The sequence below is a fragment of the Zosterops lateralis genome (genome assembly GCF_965231275.1).
Source record: "Zosterops lateralis genome assembly, chromosome: 20".
Taxonomy (NCBI): Eukaryota; Metazoa; Chordata; class Aves; order Passeriformes; family Zosteropidae; genus Zosterops; species Zosterops lateralis.
In genome coordinates, this window is record NC_139780.1 from 6879522 (window position 1) to 6895799 (window position 16278).

Sequence of the window (16278 nt, forward strand, 5' to 3'; positions counted from 1 at the left end):
CAGCCCCGCCCCTCCCTCTCCTCCCTCAGTCCGGCCCTCCCTCAGTCCCTCAGTCCCTCAGCGGACCAGGCGCCTGGGCAGGAGCGTTTACCACGGTTTATTGACAGCACAGTCCGCCGGCGGGGCCTGCGCGGCCGTGCCCGGGACAGGGACAGGACAGCGAACGGCTCGGACACGGCACAACCGCCAACACCGGGCGGGGACAAAAGCGAACGGAAATCTGCTCCAAAGTCTCTGGAAAGGCTGGAATAAGCGGTGAGGAGCGGGACGCGGGGCTGGCGCTCGGTGTGAGGACAAGCGGCAGGGCCCAGTTCCATCGCGGCTTTGGCTTCTCCCCGCAGTGTCCAGCGGTGACACAAACACGCTTCTTTCCTCCCCAGAGTCGCTTCTGGCATCACACTGCTTTGGCGATTACAGATCCCTTTGCAAAAAAAGTCCATTTGCTCCAAAAAAAAGTTTATTTATATATCTCTATATATTTTAAGGAAAATATCCGTTTTTACCAAAATACGATATACAGGCACACAGCTGTAAAATAACTTTAAACCAATTCACTATAAAATTACTTTTGGTAATAAATAATTTGATTCTCAGAGAGGCAAAAGGCTCCCTGCACGGGCCCTCTGCATTCCCAAACGCTCCCACCTGCACTCCCCTCATCCTTCTCGCTGGGCCAGAAGCAACTTGTGCTTTTTCAGCCTGCATGAGGCAAAATCCTGCTCCCAACAAACCAGTTCAATGGCAGAATGATAATAAACAAGGGGCCAGATCCTCCCAGCAGGGCTTATTCTGCAAGGAGCAGCTCCTGGGACTGGGTTGCTGAGATCTGTTCTGTTCTGGGGCTCCTGCAGGCCAGCGAGCTGTGCTGGAGTCTGCTCCCAATGGGACTGAAACCAGGAACAAAACATCTATGTGTGCATCTGGGCAGAATTCAGAGACAGTCCTTAACCAAAAAACATGTCAGATTCAGAAATCCTGAACTAGCTCTCCTCAGTCTTGGCATAGTATAGGTTTAGACAGGAAAACAGAAAGTGGCTGACTGTCACTCCTACATCTAATCAGTTACGTGTGTCCTCTGCTCTATTGAGCAAATCTCTATTGATCTTCACAGCACCTGAATACATTTGGTCACAGAACAGTATTGCTCTAAGAGTCTGGTGTTACAATATAAGAGAGCTCCTTCAGGAGTGTGTAATCTGCTCTAGAGAGCTTTGTCCCAGCTGCTGTGTCCAGTCTGACTTTACAAGGAACACAGAGCAGTTTCCAGCTCTCTGTATTCAATTTTTTTTCCCTTGTTCATATCACTGTTCCTGCCTGCAGAGCTCCCTCAGCCCCAGGAGCAGTCACAGCCACCACAGACCAGCTACCAACACACCCACAACTGAGTGAGGCTGCTGCACCACTGAGCTGCACTCGGACAGTTACTGAGGAGTCAAATACAAGTAAAGCTTTTACAAAAAATCCTCAAGACAAAACAGACAGATTCCAAGATTATTCAGACAGATTCCAAGATTTTTAGCTTTGGGAAGGAGCAGATTTGCAGCAAAGCATGGTTACAGGACACAGGAGGTGGTGAGGCAGGGGAGGTACTTCCTAACTCATGCCAGGGATAGGCTATGGAATAGCACCTCCATCCCATCCATAGGGGAGAAGCCTGACCAGAGCTACTCACATAATACCTCTTGAAGATGATTAGCTGAAGCCAAATTTCCTGTTGCCCCCATCTATTTTTTATGACTTTTTAAAAACAGCTCTGCACATCTCCCTGGGGAACAGTCTTGAGAGGTTTAGTCAGTCATGACTTGACAGACATCATTTTGATGAACTACTCACAGAAAGGTGCTGAAACTTCTCAAGAATGCGCTCCAGGGAGCAAGTCCTGTTTGTGCAGCTCATGGAAGTTAGTGCTTCATTTAGCTGGAGCACAAAGCAAAATGACACATCACATCCCAAGAGGAACTAAAAACCAGAGCATTAAAGACAATAACGCTGCATTGCCCTATCACTGTTACTTTGAGAAATCAAAGAGGAAAAAAGGCAGCAGCAGTAACTTTGGCAAGATGTTCCAAAGCCAGTTTGAGCAGGAGCACAAACCTACTGTGGGAGCAGGATTCATCTGAGCACACCACATGCAGAGAGTAGGGAGCCAGGCAGGAGCAGTCCTGTAAGGACTCAGCTGGTCCAGTTCACCTTGTCCTCTCAATGTATTACATGCAGAATTTACCCCTTTAATTTGGCATTGCCTGGTGCTGGCAAGTCTTCTCTGCTAATATAAGTAATAAAGATACATGGAGAAAGGGAGAGCGAGACAACAGGGAAGGCATCAGGCCTGAGAAGAAAAGGATTTGTTCTCTTCTCACTTAAAAATGGTTCAGTTTTGCTTCGCTTCCACACTGAGGACTGCGAGATACAGAAACCAGATTTTCTTCAGTACACACAAGCATACACCGAGAGGTACCTACGACCATAGCACAGAGCACACAGTAGCACAAGTTTAGAATGACTTAGCTCAAACAAGACAAGCTTTTACTTGGAGGGGAAAATATCAACATTTTCATCTTGAATGCAGTTCTTTGGGTGGGAAAGAAGGGGCTCAAAATCCAAGACCAGACACTCATCCTAGCTACAGCTAGGGCAAACAGAGGGTATGAGCCCTCTGCTTCCACAGTACAATTCCATACTCCTCCCAACACAACAGGAGTAAAATCTTTATCTTTGAATGTCCCAGCACTGGACCTTCTAACAAAGATCAGCAGGTAAGAGGAGAATTAGGAACCTCAAGAATTAATTTCTGACTTGGACATTAGTCATTGCTGCTAGATTCAACTTCTGAACTAATTTTCAAGGCCTATATTCTCCTCCTACATTCCAGGTTCTTCAGGGCATTTTGTATTTTAAAAAGTGCATTCTTCTCTGATGAAATCTACATTGGCAAAAAGCAAACAGAACTTTCTTGAAGGGCTGCAAATGGTAGAAGCCTCTCAGGTCACAGGCAAGGACTCCCCACATCAGCCTGGCTAAATAAAGGTGAGGACCACCAAGGCTTTCCCAGTCAGTTCACAAGCAATGTCCCAGAGGTTCACCAGCCTGCACGAGTGGAATCATCATCATCACTCCTATGCATGGAAACAGCATACTTTTTTCTTTTCCACAGAGATGGGAACAAAATGAGAATAGCTTCATCAAAGCAAAAGCTAAAGCAAAGCAAAAGCATTTGGTTGGAAGGCAGTGAGCTGGGGAAAACTCAATTCCCTTTTTCCATGCAAGCTGGTAGAGGAACAGCAGGCAGGGCAAATCACTTGCTGCTGCATTAAAGGCTTTCTGCATCTTTAGCCTCCACATACAATCCCACATTTTAGCAACTGGGAACCTCCTACCAGGCAGAAAGGCAGGGATCAGCTTCACAGTAAATACATGGATCTTATCACTGTAATACATACAGGGGTACCCATTCCCCAGGCTAACTAAGGGCTCCTGTACCTGGAATCAGTTATCAACTACTTCAAGGTCCAAGGGTAAGTCCCTGGAAACAGCAAATTACAGTGGAAGAAGAGCCATAATAACCTTTAGTACAACCACAAATGATCTGCAGCACCTTGTGGAATACACCCAACATGGCGTATGTGTGTATATATAAATTTTGTATCTAGACATTGTAGTGGTTCATTCTTTTTAATACATATACAAGTACCTATACATATATACATATTTACAATTTACACCAGCCAGTAGATATATGTGTACTGTACATACACACACAAACGCCGAGCACACACATGCACACACACGAACACACACTCGTTAGAACAGACTCCACAGCCCGGGAAATTAAGTCCTGCCAGAGTCCAAAGAGCAGCACCAAGGGGGGGGTCTCAATGTACCAGCTTCAAGACTGCTTAGGACAAACACAAGCATTCACAGGATTTTGTACACTTGGGAAATAATGGATGGTCCAAGCTTCAGCTCAGCTACAAAGAACCTTCATGCAAACTCCCCAGCTACACTGCAGCCGTTCCTGCTGTTCCACACTGTGCTCCCTCAGCAGAGTGGATCCATCAGTGCTGTTCTGGCTGACCAGATCACACCCTGGGTGATGCTCTGCACCCAGGATTGCCATAATACTACAGCAGTCACCAAGTTCTGCACTGTTTCCACCTAAGCACAGAGGCATGGCTGGGGTCCAACAAAAAGCATGGATTGGACTTGTCCTCTCACTTCTTTTCTAGCAACCCATGGAACAGTGACAATTGGCTTTTCCATTTATTATTTTAAAGTATCTCCATTCCCTCATCCTTGCTCACCCTGCACTGCCAGGAGCTCCTCTAGCTCTGCAGGGCAGGCAGTGCAGTCCCAAATGAACCAGCCAGCACTCTTCCCAGCAGGCACAGGAGTCTTCTCCAGCCTGCTCCTTCCCAAAGGCCACTGTCCTCCTGCAGACACCCATGCTGCGCTCCTGGGCTGGGGAGCCCTTCACTGCTCCTGGTTCCAGGGCAGGACTGAGCCATGGGGGGACATGCAAAACATCCAGGGGGTTATGGCAGCTCCCACTTGGTTTCACCTGCAAGGGGAACATCAGCACCTCTCCTGGGGCAAGGGGCTGTGGCACAGAGGGGTCAGACACACGAGTGACAGGTACAGCACTGTACAGGACATCCTCTCAGCTCCTGTCAGGGAGTGGTCATGCTGTGGGAGCCACACATTCCATCCACACACTGAAAGCAGGGGTAACACCTGCTGGAAATTCCGGAATTTCTAAATAGTACCTCAAACTGAAGGATGCCCCCTCCTCCTGTGGCAGGATGCCCCACATGACAGTGAGAGATGGGGGCCAACTTTCAGGGTTTGCAGTTTGTTCACCTACTGACCACCTGCCCAACCAGGCCCTTGGCCAGCAATACACAGTTCATACAGAAAACTGCTGCATCAAACTTATAGGGAGCATTAAGTATCTTTACAAATTCACTTCAAAGCACTGCTCCAAATGCAACTTAATTGTCCACAGTTTTGTCTCCTCACTTCCCTAAATCTGAAAAAATATATTTGTTATGAAGGAATCTGTATTATTGCTATTGTTGGTTTGCACTGTGTGGTTCCATCTTTACCATTTCAAATCCAAACTCTTTGGGGATAAAATATTGGGTTTTTTCTGTTGATTTTTTTTCTTTCCAATTTCTTAAAATTGTATAAAAATAAAGGATTTCCACAAATGTGGGCTAAAGGTAACCAATAATACTTCTATGCTTAGGATCAGCTGTTGGAAATGTGGTTGACAGCCACAAGACCAGAAATAAACCTCCAGTGATTCTTTAGTTTAACATTTAAAAGACATGAAAACTTCTGCTTATAAAATTGACCCCATACAGAATGGAACAGCTCAACTAGCAGCTGTTTATTATTACTTTTTAAAATAATGGTCCTAAATTTAAAAATAAAATCAAGTACTTCCTTTTATGATTTTCACATTATAAAACTGCACCATTCAAAATCTGTGGCCAGGGAATCCCCTTGCAGTAAGACAGTTTCTTTTAATAGTCATCGAGTGTGTTTTCCAGGAAAACATTCCTAACATCCAGTATGGAAGCCAGCTCCAAAATGTGCTTTTGGAGGTGAGGGTTCTCCACCGTCTCATCTCTTGGCAGCTGAGGATAAGATTCAGGATAATTTCGAGTCTCCTGCTAGATGACAGTGAAAACAAAGAGAATCAGACACTCATTTCTTTCACACCCTCTAGGAAGAAGACTGCAAAAGGCCAATTTCACCCTAATCTATTCAGTATGGCACAGAGACAGAAAATATTCTACAATTTTCAGTTTTCTTTTTCCATTGACTCTGAGATGGTCACAGTGGTAATACAAATGTCTGTTCATCTCAGATAATTATTGGTATGTTCACTGAGGCTTTGCAGAAAAAAAAACAAAAACAAAAAAAAAAAAAACACTAAAAGAGACAAAAAAAAAATTCACCTGCACTTACCTACTAGGCTGGAGTTCATTTCTTGAAATTACAGACATGTAAGCATCTCCAGTGGGAGATTCATCTCATCCTAAAACAAATATCTAAGACACTGGAGGCAAATCTCTCCCCACTAACACAGACCTACTTCTTTTCCCTGGTATCAGAGCAGCCCAGGTAGCTCACTTAGGCTTGGAGAGCTGCTGGACATCTGCAGTTCCACAACTGAATACTGCACCTTTCAATGCCCTAGTCTTGTTTTTCCCTGCAGTATTTAAAATGGAGCAGGCAGTTTACATGCCAACACTCACATAAAATGGTGTAGATCCAGAGCAGACTTCTCTGTTGGCACAGCTTTAACCAATAGGGAGGCAAAATACCATCTTCCTATTTAGTGTATTCATTTACACTTCAAAGACCTTTCAAAACCATTCACATGAATACATTCCAGAAATAATGACCCACTCCTCCCCACTTCCTCTTATATTCTTGTTCTATACCTTTTTGGTTGTGTAGAAATAATAATCTTAAATTATTCAGAGGAATTTTTTGAGCAGACAAGGCTGTCCAGAGAGACATAATTGAACTGGAGTGTGCCTGCTGTGTTATGTGCAGGACTGAGGCTCCTGCAAGGCAAAGGCTTCGTGCCTTTGGAGAGACACAAAGGCACAGCCTCAGTGCAAGCTGCAGGAACAGCATGTGACATCAGTCACCTTTCTGAAGTCACCCAGATCTGCTCAGCCCTTGGACCCTCCCACTTGAGCCAGGACAGTTCCACAGGCTCTGGCCTGGAGCTCCCACAGAGCACAGACATCCCTGCATACCCGGAAGATTTTGTGCATCCTCATAGTGGCCGAACAGAAGATAAATCTTGTGAGAAGCAAGCGAAGAAATTCATCCCCAAAAAACTGAAGGAAGGACTGATCTGTGCAGAAGGCAAAGAAAGCTAAGTTTAGAAAGGCTCCAACTCCCCCAAAGGCTCAGCTGTGCCTGGCCAGGCCATACCTATGGATCGGGAGTGGGTCAGCAGCTGGGCAATGTCCCGGTTGATTTTTCTGAGGTAATCCTGACACTTCTCCCACAATCCTCGGCGCATGCTTGATAATCCAGAGACAAACAGGAATGCCATTAACGGATTGTTCAGAAAGAGTGTGAAGAGGCTACCCCGCTGAGACTGATCTAAAAGGAAAAATAAATCAATAGACAAAGGGATACATTTGGCACCCGAAACAGAAACGCTGTCCCTGCCGCACAACAAAGTTGCTCACCCGCTAAATTCCATGGCAGAGGAGCTACTCCTGTGTGTTAGTTAGTTATACCTTCTCTTGTGCAGCCTGATCAATGACTGCCAATAAAGGCTTGCTGGAGACGTGCATTTAACACCAAGACACCTTAACTGACTCTGGGCAGCTTTTTTGCTCCCAGAAAGGGAGCAGAGTTGTAATAACCACCATCAGCCCACACTGGGCTGGCCACTTCCTCAGTCCCTGTGTAGGACAGCCTTTGCTCCCAGCTCTTGTTGGAGCCATCTGTAGAAATGTCATCAGCGTTGGAACAAATTATTTACCACATACAATAGCTAAACTTTATTATACTACTTCAGGGATGGGTAACCTGATTTAGGGGTTACACATTAGTGAAAAGCTGTCTTTTCCTGAGGAATCTAAGTTCTCTTTGGGATAGAAACAGGTGATGCAACTGCAGCTTGTTGGGAAATGCAATACTGCACATACCTTGTAATGCTTTTGGATATGCTGTTGGTGAAAGCAAGCACACCAATGGTTGTCCAAATAAGTTTGTGAAATTCTGTAACAGATAAGAATTTTGAAGTATTGATGGTCACTTTGCTTGCCTTAAATATTCAGCAAGTCAAGGGTACAAATCATATTAATGACAGAAGACACTAATGCCCTTCACACAGCTCAGCATTGGCAATGAGCCTGACAAGTTCACTTACTCAGAGATCACAGCACAGAAGGAATATAACCAACTACATTTTAAAGGAATTACAATACTCTCATTTCATTGCTACTGATGGCAGACACTAATTTCATTGAAATATGGCTTTCAGTAGTAACATACCACTTGAAAATAAAAAAATCATACCCTGCAGTAAAAGTGAAAGCAATTTGGTTTAGCATCTTCCCTCAAGACCAACTGAACTGCCCAGTCAAAACCATTTCTTTCCCCTTTTCTTTTTACCAGGAGGAGCTGTGTCTGATGAAACAGGACAGCCCAGAGAAAATTCTTAAATTAAGTTTCCTTTAAAGTAAGTATGCCACAACCTTAACATCTCCTGTACTGAACCTTCATTTTACAGCCTCATTTCATGCCTCTTTCACCAGCACCTTAAATGTTGCCAAAGAGTCCAATTACACAAGAATTTCTCCAGAACCTGAAATATCACCACTGTCTACTTTCACCAATATTTACCAGGTAACAGTCCTACTGTGTATCTGTCTGACAGTAAACAAATATCATAAAGGAAAAAAAGACAAAAATCATGCACACAACCTCATTAGATGTCACCAGAACAGGTTTCCTGAAACTGAAGGCTTGCAAAGCTATAGAAAATGTGATTGTGTCTGCATCTTCTCAGAGCACAGACTCAAACCCTGCCTCCAGAGCATACAAGTGCCACACACATATCTGCAGATTAGATTCTTAAGATTGCAGTTTACAAGTGTAAGACACAAAACACCACTAGTATTTGCTTGTGCAGAATCCTCAGAAAATTAATTTTTTAATTCCTTTTGGCCTCTGCATAATCCAAATGAACTTTCCCTTCCAGACAGTATATTCCAGTTATATTAGTTTTACAGAATTAATTTCATCTAAATCTGTTAAATACTAGAGACAAAAATCTAGTCTAATCAAAATAAAACATTTCCCATCTCTGACAGAGAGCTGAGTAGTGCCAAAAACCCTTCTGGTTCGTTAGGAGCCCAGGCAAGACTGATAATGCTGGATACTAAGGTTTGGTCTCTAAGGAAGAAACAAAGACAACTCCCTTGCAGACAGTAACAACAGGCCAGCCCAGGAACTGGTGAAAGAAACAATTCAAACTCCAGGAATCACCCCAGACAAAGCTGGTTTGAACTGTACACACACTGGCAAGGTTTTACCTTCTCCAGTAACTCATATGCTCAGTACCATGAGCAGATTGACATGTTTAATTAATTCCATTGTGTGTCACCCAGTTACAGACCAAAGCAGCCACGCCTCCAGTGAGAACAGCCCCTGCAGTCCAAGAGCCAAGAGCACCCCTGGGTCACTTGTGGGTCTCAGGAACTGGCTGAGAGCACTCTGGACTCTGTCCCAGGAGAGGTCAAGCCAGGAAAACCTGCCCTGCAATCCAGATGTTGACAGGAGGTCTGGATGTGGAATGCCCCATCCTTCAGTGCATGGACAACTCCAAAAAGGATAAACCACATTTTGTTTCAAAATTGACTGGTTTTTGACTTCAGTACTCAAGTTTTCCAACAGAAGTATTGCTGATTTTTACAATGCATGTCATGTACACCTCCTTCCAAGAAAGAACTACCCATCATATCCAAAAGAAGTCACTTCACATTTAAGCTTTGCTAAGCTAAGTATTTAAAACACATCACTGACAGAGGCCTTGCATTCTCAATGGCTGGAGGTTTTGGTTTGGTTTGGTTTTAAGACTTTGCATTTTACCAAGATCCTAGACAACCACAGCTACAGGAAGATATGGATTTAAAAATATTATTTCATCCACATATGCAGTGGTAACCTTCAAGAACACACAGACAGCTATATTTAAATGGAAGTGTTAAAAAAAATTTTCACGGCTTTCAGCAGATATGCTCGATTTGCAGTTATCTTCCACTTTCAGCTAAATATACAGGGGAGGAAGCTGTTCAAGTGCTGCTGATTTGACAAACTGGCAAGTCACTTCCTGGCAGGACATACTTTCAGTCATCACCATTTAAGTCCTCCAGAGAGAGGGAGAGGACGGGGATGCGTGCAGGAGAGCAGGAACGGGCTGCAGAAAAAGATGTGTGAGCAGTTGCTGTTCCTGCCAGTACTGCTGGCAGTGACATTTAAATGTCAGGATAGCTCCTGTCCTATCAGGAAAGATCAGAGCAGCCATGTGGAAAAAAGTCAGTATTGACTTCAATTCCTCACAGGGTTGCAGAGAACCTCTTTGTTGATGCCAGCACTTGAGCCTCCAGACACGTCCCAGCCCGCTGGGGGACAGTGGCAGGACAGCTCTGTCAGGACACTCTGGGGACAAGGACCCAGCACAACCACAGGCAGGAGTGTACAAGGGCTGGAAACACTGACCTTGAGAGCTCTGCCACAGAGAACCTTCAGTGGAAGGCAGAACAAGACACCTAAACCAGTGCCCTCACACATCTGCCTATGTTCAGTGGCAAGAGATGAGGAAGGTGAATGTCACTTCTGGAATGCTGAACATATTTCTTTTCAGGTTCCTCATAGTTTTGCCCACACTATTCTGATCTGGGTCAGTGCTCCTAGCAGCCACTTCTATAATCCTGTCCTTAAATACTTCCAGAGCTCACATTTCTGTACTCCTTCCACACAGGCAGAGCTGGATGCTCTGGCTACCAGCTGTGCTGAACAGACTGGTGGGTTTTACACCCCTGTCAGTTCACTGCAGAACAGAAAAAGAAACTCAATGGAGGTTACAGTTGCTTACTGTGTGCCCCATAAAATCTAAAGAAAACTCAATTATCAAATTTAAATGTAATACAAAAAGCAAATTCTACTGTAAACACTTGACATTATTCTCACAAGACCAACATGTGGAAATCCATTGCATCAAATAAGTCCTTTGCCCTAAGCTTTACACAGAACCCCAGCCTATTCAGAGCTGGAATGCCTTGCTCTCTTACAGAACTGATCCACTTGACATCTTTTAACAATTCTATTAGAGAGGAAGGTGGTACAAAAACCAAAACCAAACCAAAACCCTAAAACAAGCCATATTTTTTCCCCTGCAAGAAAACCGATCCCCCTGATATTATACTGGAATGAATGTCATGAAAGAGCATAGGGAAATAACTCCCTTCCAAATGCTCACTTTCTCTGAAAGACATCATTCCAGTTGTATTTCCCTCCATTTAAATGGGGAAGGGAATTCAAGAAAAAGCAGATTTGCTCTGAAACTAGTGTGGCAAACTTAAATAAAGTGGTGTTTAAAAATCCCTCTGAGATACATCATGCTACAACAAACTGAAGGCCCAACAGAGAGGCCAGATCATTATCTGGCTGTCAGGCAGGAGCTCCCTGGCTCAATACAGAACTCTCCTGAATCACACTGACCACTGATTTAGTACCTCTCCTTGGCCAACACATGCCTTCAAAACAAACAGCACAGCCTGTGGACACTGAACAAGGCACGAGTTCCTCTGGCCACTAGACGTCCCTGTTCCTCCTCCGAAACGCAGCTGTGGATGTTCCCTTCCCTCACTGCACATAATGGAGCTATAAAAAGGAACACAGAAGAAGTGGCACTTTCCCCAGATATAGCACATTCTTATTACCCCGTTCATGAATGAAATACATGTGTAATGCTCTCCAGATTCAACTGGCCACGAGGAATGCAATGCCTGCTTCTGTATTACCCGAACTGCAGATTCCCAGAGGTGATCTGGCATGGAGCAATTCTCCTGTAAGTCCAGAGCACCCCAGGAAGGAGGCTCAATGTCCAAGCAAACACCACTCTACAGTAATACTGGATGCTAATTTGAGGCTTGTTACTTCCTTGGTTCAGACACTTTTCAGACACAGACACCCCGTGTTTTTTAAGATCAGGCTCAATGCTTTGACTCCTTTCTGTTGCTTAAAAGCAACTGAATGTTGGATGACTGGAAAAAAGAAAAGCACATTAGTTATCTCCCTCCCCCATGCACACACACCGAGATTTGTCTTTGGTATAAAACAAAAGTAAACCTCCCACCAGAGACCTTGGAAATCTTGAACCTTTTTTCCCTCCAGGAGGATTTATTACTTTCCAATGAGCGGCTGTTCATGTGCTTCTCCTTCTTGTTCCTATTCATAGGGTCAGATCCTGACTAGCATGCACAACCTCAAAAGAAAAGAAAGACTGAATACAAACTGTTTAAAAAAATAGCCTGTTAAAAGTGTAAGCTAACTAGGGGTTGGCACTGTATCCTACCACACGAGGAACTGCCTCCAAGGGCCTTACCTTGTAGGCAACACTGTTTGAAGAATCCACGATGATGAACAGGGGCTTTCTGGTGAAAGGGTAGAGATCTCCAGGGTGAAGGCTGCAAAGAGAAAGGGGCACCTCAGAGCACCACAACTGCTGCACAGCTCTGAAACTGCACAAGTGTCTCAGCCATACAGTTGCCCACAGCCAGATAAAAAGCAGAGAAATTACCCATGCCCCAGTCCCCAGATCCATCCTCAGAGAGCAACTGCACGATTGTCTATATTTTGTCTATCATATGGGCTATGGGACTTCCTATTAGTTCAGGAGATGTTTAACTTCTTGAGAAGTCATCCACCACTGATCTGAAGTTTGCCAGTAATTAAGAACTTATATTAACTTACATAAGCAAGGTTGAAGCATTTAAATAATCATTTAAAGATGCACATTCATTTCTAAGTTTTCAAGCCAATCCCCATTATGACATCCTGCACTGAGGAGTTTGAACTCCAGAGGCATTGATGCACTTTTCTCTATTAAAGACAGGCTCTTGTGAATTTGCAGGTGTGCACCACGACACTCACCAGTGCATCTCCTTGTAGGACTGGTTGCGCTTGTGGATGGCGTCCCCATTGATGATGTCCCGGTTACTGTTGGTCAGCACACCCCCAAAATCGTACGGACCTTCACGTGGGAAAAGGAAGCTAAAATCAGTAGGAGCAACTCACCCCTGATAGACATATAGTGATTACATACATGAAAGGGAGGAAGCAACAACAAATCCCAGAAAACTAAGGGAATCTGAACTACTACATTTGTAAGGAGGGGGGAGAGGAATGTGGAGACTTCACTAACTGCATATCCCTTTTAATGCTTTTTTAGAAGTTTCAGCATCTATCAAATAAAAGCAAGGAATGCAACTTCATAACTTCTGATTTAATTATTCACTATTTACCCACAAAACATTAATGCAAATGATCCAAATATTGGCTCTTGTTACACTATAGAGAAAAAAGATTAAAACCCATTACACGTCTGATACAGGAAAATCAATACCTTTATAAAATTACTGTATGAGTTTGCATATTCCAGATTCAGAATTTGATCAAAAAATAAGGCTAAATGAATCAAAAAGACTAGAAATACTACTGTCATTTGCAGCTCTACCACTGCAAAGGGGAGAAGAGAGAACTCAGAGAATGATAAAGGGACAAAACAGCTTTAACCAGATTTCAAATCTGTAGCAAATGTTTGTATTTCAAGATTTCAAAGTCAGAATTCACAAGTTTCACATGCACACGCCCTGGACACTGTAAGCTGAATATTCTGCTGAATTTGCAAAACTGAGCCTACCCCTGAATGTTTGATGGAGAGCAAAGACAAAAGCAAAGGCTATAAAAAATATCAAATCCTACAAGATACCAAGAAATGTTTCTGCCATTGGTATGGGTATGGAATGTCACTAACTTTATTAAAATAAAGTATTAGGGTTTCCTCATTCTGTCATACATTTGCAGACTTGGCTGACCCACACTTGGCCACCAAATGCAATTTTTTCAGGTTTGGATACAAGGCGCCTTTCCATTCAAGGGAAGCTTTGGGGACACAAAATCAGGAACAGAACAAACATTAATTTAGCACTGTTACAAACACCTCACATGGTCTGCCAAACACACGGCTTGCAGGCAATGCACAGTGCAACTTGCAGCTGCTCTCCCTTTTAATAAGGCAGAACTGTGTGCAGACCACACCACCTTATTAAAAGAATGCAGTTGTGATGGATTCATTGAGTGAAAGCTGCACTCTGGCTGTGCAGCTCCTCAGGTGACTGAGCCTGGATGCCTCTGCCAAAAGGTCTTAAGCTGAAACAACACATGCAGAGAGGGGGACATACCACAGGCTTCAGAGAACACACTTCAGTTAGGACCTATCACCAAGCTGCAGCAAGTAGTAAAATGTTAAAAGCATTTTAAAAAATCACTGCCACCATTCAAAGCTGACAGGGATTTTTTTTTTCTTTTAACATTTTGAGAGCTCTATAAATCATGCACTGGGGAGGACAAAGCATGCATCTTATAAAGGAATGCAAGTCTCAAATAGATGGGGTTTTTACAATATTTAGGATGTTAATGTTTATTTTTTTTCTTGAATTATATAAACAGATCTTTGGACCGTGTTTACTTCAGCCAACCAGTTTTCAGCTTTTATATTGCAGCTGCATCCAAATATTCTACTAGATTGAAAAGAATAGGACGGTGACGTGAGGGGAATTGTCAAAAATCATGAGAAGGGCTTGAATTGTCAGGTTAATGAGTGTGCAAATAGACCAGTCCCTGCAGCTGCTTGAGTCCTTTCACCACCCATGTCCTGGCCACATGTTCTCCTGGTGCCACTGAGCCATTTTATGAACTTTGTGCTGATGCATCAACTGAGCCATGTGGTCTTCCAAACTCGGAGGCTTTTAATACTTCAGATGCATCAAAAACTGGATGTGTCCTTCGAAAAGTTCTCAGGTTAATGCACACTAATTAAAACACAAAGATTCAATTATTGTTTGTGGAAAATAAAGGCTATCTTACTAAGTAGACAGGAGAATCAAATTGAGTTGTCTTTTAAAAGGAGCTTTGTGACATCTTTCTTGGTCACTTGTCCTGGAACATAAAGAGAATTCAAGCCCTGTTCATGACAGGGAGCATTCCTTTATTGTACCTTCACTATCCGAACGACCTGATGGGAACACGCCCGTGGCAGACAGGTAAATCAGCAGCACACTGTTGGCAGGCAGCTCCTGGTAACCAGTGGCAAGGGAAGAAAGGTACAAGTTTATTTTAATACTGAATTATCACACATTGTCATTATAATTGTGCTACTCCTGCTTCTGGCTCCCCTCCACTCTGCTCTTGTACATAGATTTGCCCTGCCCCACCACACATACCCCTTCCAACAGACCAGAAGTGTCACCTGATGAAATGTCTAACTTTTCTCCACACAAACCTCTAGGCTGATATTACAGCTCCAAGCAGCACTGAGAAAGCATCTGCTTCCACACAGACTCTTTTAGTATCTATCCAGATCTGAGGATCTTCAAGGTATGGAACCCAAAAGCCGCCAAGATCCATGCAGACCCCAACTCCCAAACAATTCACAAAGGAAGCTTTCTTTACAGTTCAAATGGGGTACAGGACTGGAGATTCAGTAGTTATACAGTGCTCAAGAGCAACAACCTCCTGATGCACTCTTTATTACAAATGAATTTACCAATTTCACAAACCTTAAATGATGCTGCTAAAAATGTATATAGCTGGCTAAAAGTTGGTTTATAAAGTAGGTATTTATGGGGGTTTTCCCGCCTGGCTGGTTTCTCTGTTGACTCCTGTTAAAAGAAAAAAAACAAAATACTACTCAAAAAAACCCAACAATCAGATATTATCAAAGCAGTTTCATAACCCTCTAAATTTCTGCTTATTAGAATGCTCATCTCCAACACACTACCCACACAAAAGGTCTGCCCATACTGCACTTCCTACTACACAGTAGAACAAGATGCACAGTATTCAAACCACAACTTTAAATTATCCATCACTGAAACTTGTGAACTAAAGCTTTCTTACTCTCTCAAGTATCACCCAAGAAATGAGTGACGAAATTCACACTTCATCTCAATTAAATAAAATTAAAATCTTCGTATTTTCTTTTGGCCCCAGATAGAACACTTGATGATTTCTCTGAAGGGGATATTTAACTTTCAGATGACTTAGTAATTGATGAGTCCATGGGTTTGAGTTACTCTTCACTAATTCCTAGTGAAAGTTACACCACCTTTACTAACCTGCTCTGCACAGAGACAATACTGAAGGAGTACACTACTTAAAACCAATCAATCAAACAAAAAACCCAGTTAAGATATGTTGCCAGGTTTGTTACTGAAGTGGAACTCACTTGCATTCCAGGTTTGTTCATTTGTGATGCCAAGTTCATGGGTTCCCTTTCCAGGGCTTGCAGCATTCGGAACATGTCAATTGTTAATTCACTGAACTTGACCTGTAAGAGAGTCACACAGTTTATTATTATGTGTGAATAAATTCATTTTTAGAGAGAATTTTTAAGAACCCTCTTCCTCTTGCTACCTTCCTCTGCTGGAATCTCTGTTGTATGATCAGAAG

At 43.3% G+C, this 16278-nt stretch overlaps 1 protein-coding gene across 1 annotated transcript in view; it reads right to left on the reverse strand.

Moving 5' to 3' along the window:
• Positions 1 to 19: 19 nt before the first annotated feature.
• The window catches only part of SCAI (suppressor of cancer cell invasion), a 36951-nt gene continuing 20692 nt past the window's right edge, over positions 20 to 16278 (reverse strand). Inside the window, exons 10-18 of the mRNA XM_083875815.1 lie at positions 16055 to 16156; positions 15387 to 15488; positions 14825 to 14903; positions 12700 to 12799; positions 12152 to 12233; positions 7686 to 7758; positions 6958 to 7131; positions 6777 to 6877; positions 20 to 5675 (exon numbers count right to left, since the gene is read on the reverse strand). Of these exons, the coding sequence (XP_083731941.1) occupies positions 5526 to 5675; positions 6777 to 6877; positions 6958 to 7131; positions 7686 to 7758; positions 12152 to 12233; positions 12700 to 12799; positions 14825 to 14903; positions 15387 to 15488; positions 16055 to 16156 (963 nt within the window). The 3' untranslated portion in view covers positions 20 to 5525. The remainder of the gene's footprint in view (positions 5676 to 6776; positions 6878 to 6957; positions 7132 to 7685; positions 7759 to 12151; positions 12234 to 12699; positions 12800 to 14824; positions 14904 to 15386; positions 15489 to 16054; positions 16157 to 16278) is intronic.